The sequence below is a fragment of the Nelumbo lutea genome, chromosome 3 (assembly GCF_056320005.1).
Source record: "Nelumbo lutea isolate HS-2025 chromosome 3, American lotus-T2T, whole genome shotgun sequence".
Classification (NCBI taxonomy): Eukaryota; Viridiplantae; Streptophyta; class Magnoliopsida; order Proteales; family Nelumbonaceae; genus Nelumbo; species Nelumbo lutea.
Genome location: NC_142686.1, coordinates 41,529,093 through 41,544,197, shown reverse-complemented (window position 1 = coordinate 41,544,197; position 15,105 = coordinate 41,529,093). Strand labels below are relative to the sequence as shown.

General features: G+C 40.5%; 1 protein-coding gene across 5 annotated transcripts in view; it reads left to right on the top strand.

Moving 5' to 3' along the window:
- Positions 1–15,105, top strand: part of LOC148864482 (uncharacterized) — a 51,939-nt gene that overhangs the window by 22,633 nt on the left and 14,201 nt on the right. For all 5 annotated transcript variants that reach the window (XM_088977277.1, XM_088977278.1, XM_088977281.1 and 2 more), the window contains one exon: positions 5,359–5,486. In XM_088977277.1, coding sequence (XP_088833403.1) covers positions 5,359–5,486 — 128 coding nt within the window. The remainder of the gene's footprint in view (positions 1–5,358; positions 5,487–15,105) is intronic.

The window sequence follows — 15,105 nt, the reverse complement described above, 5'->3', positions numbered from 1 at the left end:
AGCTTGGGGAGGTGATAAATCTGATCCAGTATCTTTCTATGTATGGTACTAGATGTTAATTGCGTATTCAATTAACATGTAGAGATACACAGATGCAGAGATATGCTAGCACACATGCAGCATGTATACCAACACAGAAGATTCATATATTAGACAATGTAATGCTGAAAGTACTGCAGTCTAGTTACTAATACCAATAAAAACCTAGAACATTTTCATTTTGTAGGCCACTGGATCAACTTATCTTAATGCAAACTAATCACAGATTTTTTTGGTAGTAAATAAAAAAAGAAAATTTATTAATAGAAAAAAGCATATCTAATAGTGACAAGATATCACTAGAGAGCAAAGTTACAAAGGGGAGCAAAACAAGAGAAAGATACACCGAGAAGAAAAACAAGTCCACATGAATGAAAAGAAAACAATTAGGCCAGCTGCAAAGAGTTCCAAAATCCAAAGCCAAGACCTTTCTTTGTGATTCCTTCAAACTTTGGGAGAATGAGGTTCTAGTTCATAATTAGTTTGCTGCATAAAGTGTTATATGTTTCCTTGACCGAGCTTTCTCATCAATATTCTTCTATTTCTTTCTTTCTAGAGTTCCCAACAAACTGGGAAAGGAATATAGCTCCAAACGATCTTTACCTTGACATTTCCAGATATCTTAGGCCATTTGGAGAAGATTTCCTCCACAGAATTGGGAGACCACCTGCCAGCCTTGAAGAACTTGAAGAAAAAGCCCTAAATGAACTTGGAGAAGAGACACTCAACAAGCAAATGAAAAGACATTCTCCTCAACATTCTCACAAAGATAACATTTGCTAGCTAAGTGAAAGCCTCTATCTTGAAGATGTTTTAATGTCAATATACTATCCAATGCCACTAGCCAAGCAAAAGCTTCCACCCTCGGGGGAACAGAGTTTCCCCAAATGCCTTTTGAACCAGAATTTTCTCCACTTGACCTTGACAAGGACTTGTAGAAGGATTTGAGTGAGAATAGACCATTTTTAGATTCTTTCCACCATCTTGAATAATTCTTTTCCGTCTGAGGCTCAATTGGCTGTAACTTTGCTAGAAGATCTAAACACTCTTGAATTTCCTAATCAAAGATAGGCCTCCTAAATTTTGGACACCAAATTGCTCTACCGTGATTAATCTCAAAATTCTCTTCAATAGAGATATTCTTCATGCCCAACCTATACAGGTGAGGGCAAAGATCTCACAACTTTCCGATACCCAGCTAATTAATTATCTTCCCAAAATTTAATTTTTGAGCCATCACCAACTTTGAAGAAAATTAGACTAAGAAAAGTTGATTGGAAACACATAATTTCTTTCCACACACTTACCCCATAGGATTTCTTCACTTCTCTAGGGTCCCACCTGAATCCAATAACCCCATATTGCAATTGCAAGCCACCACCCTTCTCCAACCCAAATCTCCATAACCATTTCCCTAAAAGGGCTTTATTGAATATCTTCAACTTTCTTATCCCCAATTCCCCATCTTTTTTTTTTCCTTGCAAACTTTATCCCACTTAAGTGGAATTTCTTCTCAAACCCTTTAACTCCCCATAAAAACTCCTTTTGCAAATTTTCAATTGAGCTTATCACATAAAGAGAGCCTTTAAGAGTGAAAGGTAATAAACCATGAGATTGGACATCAAATTCTTAATAAGAGTAAGCCTTCCACCAAACTCATAAAAAAAAGAGTAATCCTTTTAGAGGCCCAATTAGAGGAGACCGAAGCTTTTGCCCCTATAGGGAGGCCCAAATTAGTAAAGGGGAACTCCCCCACCAAACAACCCAGAGATGAAGCACAATCCTCCAATAAGCATCAGGGATATCACTCACATCAGTCATCACACTCTTCTTTAGATTGATCTTTTGTCATGCCAACATTTCTTAAAATATGAGAATCACTCTTAAATTCAGCACTTGCTCAATTGATGCACCCAAGAATACCAATGTGTAATCCGCAAATTGAAGATGAGTGTTGGAGATTCCATTGTCTTCCTGCACTAAACCCTTCAAGCATCCCAACTTCTGATCCTTTGTAGAGTAAGTGATTTAGAATTTCTGCTACCAAGACAAACAACAACAGTGACAGCGGATCTCCCTGTCTCAAACCCCTGTGAGCTTGGAAGAAAAGGTGTGGATATTCCATTTACAAGAACTGAAAAGGAGATCGAAGAAATACATGCAAACATCCAACTTCTCCACCTCTCCCCAAAACTCATCATAGCCAAAATATCCTCCAGAAAACCCCAATTCACATTATCATAAACCTTCTCAATGTCAAGCTTGCAAACTAAACCTGGATGACCATTTCTCAGCCTTGAGTGAACACATTCACTTGAAATCATCACCCCATCAAGAAATTTCCCGTCTTCTACAAAAGCCATCTGGGTTGGGCCCACAACATCATGCAAGATGGATCTTAATCTTCTAGAGTGAACTTTAGCAGTGATTTTTTAGGAGCTTGAGATCAAGATGATTAGTCTAAAGTCTTTAATTCTAGAGACTCCTTCTACTTTTGGAATTAGAGATATGAAGGTTGCATTGGCACTTCTCTTAATGATCTTTTCCTGCCAAAATTCATTAAACATCCTCAATACATCCTCTTTTAGCACATGCCAATAACTTTTGTAGAAAGATATATGAAACCCATTGGGACCTGGAACCTTGTCACCTTTCATAATACTTATTGCCTCCCAAATTTCCTTTTCATCAAACTCCCTTTCCACGAACTAGTCCCTTAAGCCCTCCTCAATCCTTCCTAATTCTACATTACCCAAGAAAACCTTTTTACTTGGGGTAGCCTTGTACAAGTTGATATAGAATTTTCTAATTTCCTTCACTTCTTTTGGATCATCAATGATTCTGGAATCCTCTTCTAAACTAGAAATTAAATTATTTCTCCTCCTACCCCTTGTTTGTGCATGAAAGAAAGCAATATTCTTATCACCTTCTTTTAGCCAAATTGCCCTTGACTTCTACCTCCGCATAACTTCTTCCATATGAATCACCTCCAATAATTCCCCTCTCACACTCTCCTTCTTCCTTTTACCTTCCCTTGATAAGATATCCCTTTCCTCTAATCTCTCTAGGTCTGCCATCTTTATGAGCAATTCGGCTTTTTTAATTGAAATATTCCCGAAAACCTCCTTCTTCCAAACTTTTAGGTCCTCCCTAAGAGCCATCAACTTCCTCATCAAAATGAAACCTGCCCTCCCTTCAAAGCGATTATGGGTGAGATGGTCTTATTATGGTTGACCAAGTTATTCAATATGGTTATTAAAACATAGAAAGTGCCTGATGAGTGGAGGAAAAGTACAATAGTCTCCCTAAGAACAAAGGTGACATATAAAGTTGCAATAATGATCTTTCTTCTTCTTCTTCTTCTTCCTCTTCTTCTTCTTCTTTAAATTTTTATTGCCTGTTACAATAATCATCATAGGGTTAAGCTTGTGAGCTATATACTATGAAACTTTGAGAAGGGGTGAGTGGTTAAGACATGAATAGAACTAGTGAATTAGAAAACTAATTTGGATTCATTTGGTATTTATTGACTTGCAAAAAGAATATGATGGGGTCTCCATAGAAGTCATCTGGTGGGTTTTGGGAAGGGAAGGGACCTTCAGTAGGTACATAACTATATATTAGAGATATGTGTGAAGGGGCAATAACCGATGTAAGGACTCAGGAAGGAGAGATGAGAATTTCCAATCATAATGGTTTTATACCAAGGGTCAGCACTTAGTTTATCATTTTGCATCATTTATGGATAAACTAACTGGAAATTTACAAGAGGGGGTCCCATGATGTATATTGTAATTTTAGTAATGATGTTAGTAAAATTGGAAGTGCAATTAAGATTGATGGTCAAGGGATACCCCAAAGAAACCATTTTTGGTACCATTGTTCAAGCATCCATAATTAAGGAGAAATTAGAGAGGATATTCACCATAGTTATATGGGGCAGAGTGCTGAGCAATCAAGCAACATGTTTATGATTGTTGCCAAGATGGATGAGTGGCAAGGTTACAAAGTCAGAAATGAGAGCATTGGAGCAGACTCAGCAATGACTGCACCAGGTAGGAGTGACTTGGTTAAAGTAGAAGGTTCTAATAGAGCAAGGGGAGGACCAAAGAAATCAGAGTCTGAAGCAATGCTTTTAAAGACGGGAATTTGAGGTGTACAACTGGAGGTGCGCCTCCAGGTAGGGTAGTATGGATTCCTCTGAGGAAAAGAAAAGAAATTAAAAGAACTCCTCCTCTCCCTCCTCTTGATTAGGTTTACGCTTCTTGTGTTATGAAGTGGAACACCCTGTGGAGTGGAACGTGGGTAGTGGAACACCCCACATCACACCTCTTTGTTTTAAAACTTTGGTCTGAAGTGGTAAACAAGAAGGGCTTGCAATTTGACAGAAGCATGACTTTTGATATAGCAAAATGGCAGGGGAGGGCTTGTATGGTGAACTGCAGATAATAGGGTTATGGTTGAGTTGAGTTTAGTTGGTTTTGAAATTTTCTCCAAAAGAAATCTAGAGGTATGAGATGTGTATCAACATTCCATGAACTTTAACCGGTAGGGCACCAAATTATTCTCCTCTCTCTCTCTCTCTCTCTCTCTCTCTCTCTCCAGACAGTCTTAACTCCAGAAGCACAATACTGATAGATTTATCGGGCAACCTTGTTCTTCCTCTAGACCCTAGAGTTTTTCTATGCTGTTAAAGGTGTTATTCTTTGTTGGCCATTCATTTTTGGTTTATTATTGTCTCAGGCACATTAGTGTCTAATGGAATGAGCTTAGAAGTGTGACTGATAAGAAAAATGAGCCTAGAAGTGTATCTAGAGTTGTGTGTATGCATTTTGACTAGAAACTGAGACCGCTATTTCTGATCAGAAAAAGGGGGGGGGGCTGAGGCCACTAATAGAATGCTAGAGTTGTGACTCTTACACCATGGATTATGACCCATGCTTCATAGGCCATACTAGTCATTCATGCATTGGTGGCTCTCATTCATATCGTAGACAGATCCCTCATATCAGTCCTAATTGCAGATGTTATTCCTAGGTTTCCACACCATATCTGTGTATAAGAAAAAGATGCACTGAGATTTTTCCAAGGATCTAGTTTTCTTATTATAGAAAATTTGTAGCTTCTTTTACCTGCAAATGAAACATTCAAATTGCCATGTTTGACTTGTTCTACACCAAACTGTCTTGGGATGTTTTCATTATAGCTCAATGTTCTATACTGGTCTAAGCATGTCTTGAGTTCTTAAGTTATTTTTTATATTTAAAACTTAAGATAATTTTTTTGATGGATGATAAAGTTATAATTTGTGCTTCCCAGAATCTCCAGATCTTTCACTTCTGATTCAGAATAAAGGGACAAGCCTCATTACTATCAATATAACAGCTCCTGATTTTGTCCACCTAGAAGAAACTAAAGTTGAACTTCGTGAGAAAGAAAACAAAAAGGTACTTATAAGTAAACTAATTTGGTGGTTGAAAAACATGTTAAAAATAACCCATTTAGGTATCTATAAAAAGCCTGTTTTTTTGATGGATATCTATGAAATGTTTCTTCTTTGATGCATGTGGTCGGTTCAGCCTGAGCAACTTCAATGTAAAGCTAATGCCTCATGTTAGCCACTTTGCTTTCTTTCTCTTCTAATCAAACCATGGAATAAAGACATCTATCCACTTTGTTTATTCCTTTTCAAAGTTTTTACAAAACAATGCTTATATCCATGCTTATAAATACCCATACAGGAAGATGCATCACCATGAGTTCATATGCAGTTCTTTTCTTTTTAGCCATACACAAAAATCAAATAATTCCTTTTTTATCAATAATATATCTGATTTATTAGTTAATTAGAAAGAATGACATTCACACATAATTGCCAAACTGCTTCCAGTGGGCTAGCATCTGCTAGACTGCCATTTACCCTTTCTTATTGTAGGTTTTCAAGACTGCTATTCAGTCTTGACCACTAAAAGATTTCAGGTTCGATGAGAAGAGAAAGTGAAGAAGTAGAAGAAAGAGTGGTGAAAGAGCAATAGAACACAGTTTTTGAGGAGAAGAACAGAATGTCAATTATTCTGCCGCCGCCACTTTAAGTTAATATATATAGGTTATGCTAGTTACATGAAAGGACATCTGCCCTTGGTGTTTACATCATAACTGCTAACAAATAACAAACAATATAGAACTGAAACTAGAAATAACAGAATAGTAAAATAACCGCAGCTGTGACTAGATACATTCTACCCTACGGACAGAGTGGGACCACAGCTGTGGGGCCCACATCAATGTTCTCTACACTCCCCCTCAAGTTGGGAGTATATGTTCATCATTCCCAACTTGGATAGATCCGCCTCTAGCTTTTTTCTTGATACGGCTTTAGTGAGGATGTCTGCTAGTTGCATACTGGATATGATGTAAGGGAGGCATACTTCTTGAGATGAGACCCTTTCTCGCACAAAATGGCAGTCAACTTCAATGTGTTTGGTTCTGTCATGCTGTATTGGATTATGTGCTATATTAATGGCGGCTTGATTATCACAGTACAACACCAGGGGCTTCTCATACTCAATACCCAACTCCTCAAGTAGAGATCTTAGCCATAGGATTTCAGCCACTCCATTGGCCATGGACCTGTATTCTGCTTCAGCACTTGACCGGGAGACAACACTTTGTTTTTTACTTCTCCAGGAGACAAGGTTTCCTCCCACAAGAGCATAATATCCTGAGGTAGACCTTCTGTCATCAACACTCCCAGCCCAATCTGCATCAGTATAGACCTCCACCTTCATGTGATTGTTGTTCTTGAAAAGTATACCCCTACCTAGGCATCTCTTCAAGTAGGCTAAGATTCTTTTTGCCGCAAGAAGATGTGTGGTTCTAGGAGAATGGATGTACTGGCTGACAACACTAACAACATAAGTAATATCTGGCCGAGTGAGGCAGAGATATGGGAGCTTTCCTACCAGTTGCTGGAACATAACTTTGTCTTCAAGAAGCTCCCCACTCTCGGCACTAATCCTATGATTCTGTTCAATTGGTGTATCTGCAGGCTTGACACCCAACTTTCTAGTTTCTGTCAATAGGTCTAGGACATATTTCCTCTGAGATATAAAGATCCTCTGTTTGGATCTAGCAACCTCAATACCCAAAAAATACCGGAGTACACTAAGGTCCTTCACCTCAAATTCTTGGTGAAGAAGTTGTTTAAGAGACTCAATCTCATGGCTATCATTCCCTGTGACCACAATATCATCAACATATACTGCCAATAGTGTCAAAGAGGACTCCACCCTCTTGATGAATAGGGTATGATCTGACTGGGCCTGTACATATCCAAACTTCACAAATGCTAGTCTGAATCTATCGAACCAAGCCCTAGGTGACTGTTTCAAACCATACAAAGCCTTGTTGAGCCGACAGACCTTCTTACCTATTTCTGCATCATAGAATCCAGGAGGCAAATGCATGTAAACTTCTTCCTGCAGATCTCCATTCAGAAAGGCATTTTTCACGTCCATTTGGTATAAAGGCCAAGTGTGACTTGCTGCAAGGGACAATAGAACTCGAATAGTAGTCATCTTGGCTACCGGTGCAAATGTCTCCAAGTAATCTATGTCATAAGTCTGTGTAAACCCTCTTGCAACTAACCGAGCTTTATACCTCTCATAGATCCATCTGCATTATGCTTCACCGTAAATACCCATCTGCATCCAACTGATTTCTTTTCTTTTGGCAAATCAACTACCTCCCAGTTGTTGTTTTTCAACAGGGCATCCATCTCAACTTGCATTGCATCTTTCCATTCAGGGACAGATAGGGCTTCTTGCACTGTTCTTGGAATAGGGACATTGGAAATGGAGCTAAGGTAGGACCTGTAGGTAGGAGATAGGCGACCATAGGATAAAAAATGGGAAATACAGTGGGTTGTGGATGTGGTACAATGTCGTTTCCCTTTACGGACTGCAGTTGGAAGGTCAAGATCATCTGTAGGGGAAGTCTCTGTGGGCTCTAGAACTGAAGTATCTGGACCTGGAGCTGCAGATGAGATTGGAGCTGGTCTGGACTGTTGATGACCAGGATCAACCTGCCTACATCGCCTGTGATAAACCCTTAACTCCTTATCCCTCTGACCACCCTCACCATTGCAGCTTTCCCTCAACTCCTGATCCCTCTGATCACCCTCACCATTGCAGCTCTCATCACCTAATGGAATAGGTAAAGGAACTGCCCTACTCTCACTGCTCTCCGCCTGAAGACAAGAACTCAAACCCCCACTCTCATTACTCTCCCCCTGAGGGGCAACCCGAGGATAATAGGGTGTCCCCTCAAAGAAAGTGACATCCATGGAGATAAACTTCTTCCCGGAGATAGGATCATAACAGCAATAACCCTTTTGAGTTTGTGCATAACCAGGGAAGATGCATTTGGAGGCTTTGGGTTCGAACTTGGAGGGATGGGGTCCAAGAAGCTGAACAAAGCAAGTGCAACCGAATGTCTTAAGGGGAATAGAAAACAAGTCCTCACGTGGGTGTAGAAGCGAAAAAGGAGATCGAATATCAAGGACCCTAGAAGGGACCCGATTAATAAGGTATACCGTCGTGAGGATAGCATCTCCCCAGTCAAGTTACCTGAGTGAGTATGATCTTCCCCCAAGGAATTTGATGGCATTTGAGGTACGACTTATGGATTCTCCTCAGCTCTTGAACCTGATTGGCCTTTACGACGACGAGAAAAAACACGGAAAGGTGGAGGATCAGAGAGAGAAAGGGGAGAAGGAGTAGGGAGAGGAGGTAGTTGAACCAGTTTCTCCTCATACCTACACTCCCCCCGAGGAGAAACAAGAAATAAGGGCTCATTCTCAAAGAATGTAACATTCATGGAGGCATAGAATTTTCGTGAAATAGGATCAAAGCAACAATACCCTTTTTGAGAGAATGAGTAACCAAGAAATATGCACGAGATAGCACGAGAGTCCAATTTTCCCCAGGTGGGGGATAGGTTTTGGACAAAGCATTGACAACTAAAAACACGAGGAGGAATAGAAAGAAGAGGGGCCTTAGGAAAGAGAAGCTGATGTGGAGCTTTGTACTCTAACCAACGAGAGGGCATTCGGTTAATGAGGTATGTAGAACAAAGGACGGCCTCAAGCCAAAAACGTTTGGGAACATTCACGTGGAGTAGTAAACCCCGTGCCACTTCAAGAAGGTGATGGTTCTTCCTTTCAGCCATACCATTTTGTTGTGGCGTGCGGGCACAAGAGCTCCGGTGGAGTGAGCCATGTGAAGCAAAGAATTCCGTAAGGTCACTATGAAAAAATTCTTTTGCATTGTCTGATTGAAATATTTGAATTTCGGTCTAAAATTGGGTGAAGACCATCCGTTGAAAATCTTGGATAATTTTTGGTACTTCTTCATAGGTTCGCATTGGATATACCCAAGTGTATTTGGAATAATCGTCAATGAAGGTAATAAAGTACTTGTAGCCACTCTCAGAAGGTAAAGTAACAGGGCCCCACACATCCAAATGCACAATGTGAAAAGGAAAGTCAGATTTACTATTTCTTTGAGGAAATTGAGTTCTACAATGCTTGCTTAACTGGCACGTTTGACAAGAAAAGTTGGAAACAGACACGGACTTACACAGTTCTGGGAAAACAACGTTAAACGACTCAAAAGACAAGTGACCCAAACGACAATGCCATAAATACATTTTACTCTTTCTAAACTGACTCATAGACTCTATAACAAGAAGGCCAGCCGTATTCTCCAGCATATAGAGTCCATCAACCATACAACCCCTACCAATCGTCCTCCCCGAGGCTAGATCCTAAATCGCACAATAGGAAGGGAAAAAAGTCACGAAACAGTTTAAGGAATTTGTAACACTACTGACTGAAAACAAATTCATAGGAAATTTTGGAACATGAAGAACATTAGAAAGAGTAAGGCCAAGGGGAAGAGAGAGAGTTCCTTGACCAGCTATGGGAGAATATGATCCATCAGCTAGTCTCACTTTATCTCTTCCGGAAAGATGGTCATAAGTTTGGAAGAAAGAGGACATACCAGCCATGTGTTTTGATGCTCTAGAATCAATGATCCATGGAGAGTCAAGGTCGTGAGAAGCAACATGGAAAGCTGTGGCAAGATTACCTGATGTGGATGCAAAAGAGATGGTGGGAGGAGCATCCATTTGGCGAATTGTTCTACCATAAAGCTCCAAATGGTCACGGAAGGGATTGACAATATCCTCCCTTGGGTCGGATCCAGAGTAGTTATGTTGGCCATGTGGTGGTTGAGTCAAAGTGGAGGTGGAGGGCTGATTCTCCCGAGTAACCATATTGGCTATGTGGTGTTTCTTAGTACCTTGCTGCCTGGGTCTTCTAATACCATATGAGCCTTGCTTCTTAGGTAAATCCTGAGCCCACTTCGGTTTCCCATGGAGATCCCAACAAGTATCTTTGGTGTGCCAGGGCTTCTAACAATTAGTGCACCACAATTTTTCCTTATCTTCTGCTTTCTTCTGGAGATCCTCTCTCTTGAAAGAAGGTCCACCACTAGTAGAGGGACTTCCCTTTGCTGCCAACACAATTGCATCCCCTCCGGTGCTGTTCATCAAGTTCCTTCTGCTCTCTTCAGACTGGACAAGTGCATAGATCTCCTGAATTGAAGGAAGATCCTTAGAACTTAGAATTTGTACTCTGATGGGTTCATAGATAGGATTGAAACCATGTAAAAAGGCAAACACCCTTTGCTGTGAGACAAGTTTCTTATACAATTTTGCATCTTCCTTACACTTCCGCTCAATATTTTGCTAATGGTCCAGCTTCTTCCAAACACTTGTTAGGTTAGAGTAATAAACTGATAAACTCCTCTCCCCCTGTTTACAAGTAGATGAAGCTGCTTGCAGTTGATAAATTTTGGCATAGTGTCGAAGTTCAGAATATGTGGACTTTGCCTGATCTCAGATCTCATTTGCAGTTTCAGCCCACATGAAGTTCTTCCTTATTTGCGGTTGCATGAAGATCAAAAGCCATGACATAACCATACTGTTCTCTTGATCCCATCTATCATGTTTTGCATTTCCAAAAGGTGGTTCTTTGATTCTTCCATTTATGTAGCCTACTTTTCCCCTTGTAGTTATGTATAGCTTGATCCCCCTTGGCCACTCTAGGTAGTTTAACCCGTCAAGAGGAACAACAGCCATAGGGAAGGATAGGTCACTATTCCCACTCATTCCATTCAACATTGTGGAGATTCCGGATGTAGCTGAATCTTCACTACTCATGATTCTCAGTTTAGAAATACACAAAACCAAAGCACAGTCTTACAGAGCTGCAATAGTCCACAACTAGACACTTGCTGATTTTCGGCCTCACAAAGAACCAAGCACAAACACTACAGTTGCAATACTAGGGTTTATGACCTACACTGTGTAGGAGTCCACAGAACAATATACGAACTGCACATGCAGTGTAACAAGGTCTGAATGACCTACAGTTACAACTTTGATACAGCTTCTCTACCCCCCCAAAAAAAACACAATAGGAACAATAATACAAGTGGTGATTCACCACACCTAATCGGCTGATATCCACTTTCCAGGGCAGCCGAACAGTCACTCAAGTTCTAGGGTTCATCAACAGCCCCTTAGAGAGCAGACTAGGGCAACATACAATCAAAGGAAGGGGAACAGTCTCTACTCAGATTCTGGGACATTAACAGTCGTGCAAGAAGCCATAAACAGGGAAAAAAAACGGTTCAATACCAGCAATAGGCAGTACAGTCATGAACTTGAACTTCCCTTCAGGTCAGAGCCTTCCTTCGAACATCTGGGATGGATTTCTACAGTCCTCTTAGCCGAAGCAACCCAGTTACTAGCAAAAAATACATGTAGCAGAGCCCTACTCGGCAGTGGAGACTAACCGCAACACTAGAAAAGCTTCATCTTCCTTGTCTTCAAGCATCAGTACTATAGCTCCTTCGCAGTAGTGGAGAGAGACCTCAGATAGTTGTTTTCTAGGCTTGGACGGACCTGCTTTTATACCATGTTGAGCAGGAGACCAAGAAGAAGAAAAGAAGAAGAGGAAGAAGAATAAGATGCAACCGAGTTAAGGCCTCAACAAAACCTTAGCTTCAGTCGAGTGAAGCTTTCTATTTATACTATTCTGGCCATACATAACAATATGTCTACAAAATTACGAAAATACCCCTGCGGGTACTAAGCCTGTGTATAGTACATATAATACACCTGTTAACATGTACTATAAATTTATTGTTTTATTTTTCTCGAAACCTATCTAGAACTATTTTGTATAATATAATATAATATGTAATGTTATAATATAACACATATTAATAGTTATATATATATATATTTATATATTATGTTACATAATATAGTTGGGGCGGGGTGGACAAATACCATCCCCGCCCCATCCCTGATCCCTAGAGTTTTGGGTTTCCCCGAACCCACTCCGGACCCCGATCAATAATCAAAAAAGCCCGCTTCGACTGGGGCGGGGCCCTACAAGGGCGAGTCAAATTTCCATCTCTACAAGTGCTGAACCTTTCCAAGAATGCTTCCTAACAAAAACACCCAACCCTAAGTGGAATAGGTTTACACGAAACATCCTTAATAGGGAAGGCTTGCCTAAAAAACTTAGTCAATTGAAATAAAACTTTGGAAAAGGATGCACAAGTGAAGACCCCAGAGGCTGATAGAGTCCAAACTCTACTATCAGGTTTTGTGGGATGTAAAAAGACCCCCTCAAGAATACTTAAAAAGTGTCAAGGTGTTTTTTTAACTTTGAATCCTTAATGGCTCTTCTCAAACCCAAGTTCCATCTAGACCTGTTTACGGGCTGGGCTTTGGGCCCAATTTTACACTATCTCGGGTCGGGCCCATTAGAATTTTTACAAAAGCCAAGCCCAAGCCCTGCCCATGAACAGGTCTAGTTCCACCCAAACCCTGGGACTGCATGTGAAGGTACTAGAAAATTGGAGATAAGCTTGTTCTTCAAGTTAGATAAGGCAAGCAAGGATGGGAATTGATCCTTGAATGGGGAATCCCCAATCTAGACTTGTTCCCAAAATTTAATGAGGTTACCAGAGTGCAATTCATACTTGATCTAGGGCAAGAAAAGGGGCAATGAAGCATGGGTAGCTTTCCACGGAGAAGCTCTTATAGTCCTAGCCAAAATTCCAGCATCCCATCCATTATCCGCAAGCCCATGAATACTTACCACTATCTTTGTCCACCGTTATTCCTTTTCAAATGGAAACCTCTACAACCATTTCCCCAACAAGGTTACATTTCTTTTCTGAATATTTCCTAGGTCAAGGCCTTTTAACTCTTATTTCTGCTAACCAATTCCCACCTAACCGTATGGTCCTTTTTCTTCTCCCCTGGTTCCCACAAAAAATCTTGCATTAACTTCTCCACTCTTCTTGAAACCCCTTATAGAATTTTAAAAATTAGCAAGTAGACCGGGAAGTTAGCTAATGTGGATTTAATCAAAGTGACTCTTCCCCCAAGACAGTGAAGACACAAGTAGTTTCTCTTCCAAGAAGCCAGTCTCTTTTCAAATCTTTCTACAACCAGGTCGAAGAAACTTTGCCTCAATGGATACCTCACACCCAAGAATTCCAACATACTCTACCACCTCCCTCTCCTCTAAATTCAACCCTACTATTCAACTTTTATCAAAATTCACCTTTAAATTTGACATTTGTTCAAAAAGTTGTACAATAAGTTTTAAATTTCCAATCCAACTCAAGTCACCACCTTCTTAAAACAAGCATTGTATCATTTGCAAATTGCAAGGGAGTCAAAGGTACCCCATCTATTCCCACTCTCCACCCTCTAACTAGATTCCTAGAGTTTGCTCTAGTGACTAGCCTTCCCAGAACATCAATGTAGAGAAGATGGGCCGAATGGCCCATAGGTTGTTTATTCTTCTTGTTATTTTGGGCCCATCCTGTCAATATTAAGTTCTTTGTAAATTCTTGCCCAACTAAGGGTCTCCTTGTAATTATTCAAATATATCTAATAAAACAGTGTTAGGGGGCTGAGATAGGGTGAGTTCGAAATCGTCTTCTCAAACCCTCATTGCAAAACACTCAACTCTCCTCTCTTCAATTTCAACATGGTATCAGAGCGTATTTGAACTTGAATATCCTAGGGCTGGAGGCTTAGTCACGTACTGCCTGATTCTTGGAGGTCATTGGACGAGCCCAAGACTAGAATCTCTTGGAGAAGGGGTTCGGTGACCAGGAAGAATCAGAAAAGAAGAAAAAAGCGGGGGGGGGGGGAAGGGGAACAGCTCGGTTCTGTTTTTGAAGCTCGACTGTGTTTGGACTGTTGAAGCTCGAACAGTAAGTTGTGCTCAGTTTTCTGGTTCTGTCTTGAAGCTCCACTGTGTTTGGACTGTTGAAGCTCAAACTGTAAGTTGTGCTCAGTTTTCTGGTTCTGTTTTGTATTACCTTCGACTGTGTTTGGACTGTTGAAGTGTCCGAAAATCCTAGCTGTTCTGTACTACCTTCAACTGCATTAAATCTGGTTTAACCCAGAAATTTCTGGGCTGTTTTTTCTCTTCTTCTTGGACTGTTAAAATCTGTCGAAACATCCTTGTAACAAGGCTGTGTATTGTTACTCTTGTTCGGCTGTTTTAGGGGGCTGTACGAACTGTTTTTTGGGGTCTTTTCTCTTCCTTGACAGTGGGGTTGTCTCTATTGCCCACACTGTGTTTGTGAAAAGGACTATTCAGCAATACCGATTGGTACTTACTCTTCTTGGATGAGTGTACAACTTTGAAAAGGTACTTCGGCTGAGTGCACAATGCCTAGGAGTTTCTGATTACTTCTTGAAGCCTGAACTCAGTGTATTGTCTTCTTGTGGTCGGCTGAACTCAGTGTGTTGCCTCCTTGTGGTCGGCTGAACTCAGTTATTGCTTGTCCTTATTCAGTATACTTGTAGAAGTCATCTGAAATCATATTTGGAGTGTTTACATGATGTACTCCTCAGAGTTTGAAAACAAAAGTGGTGCTGAATATGGACTGGTTCAGGGGA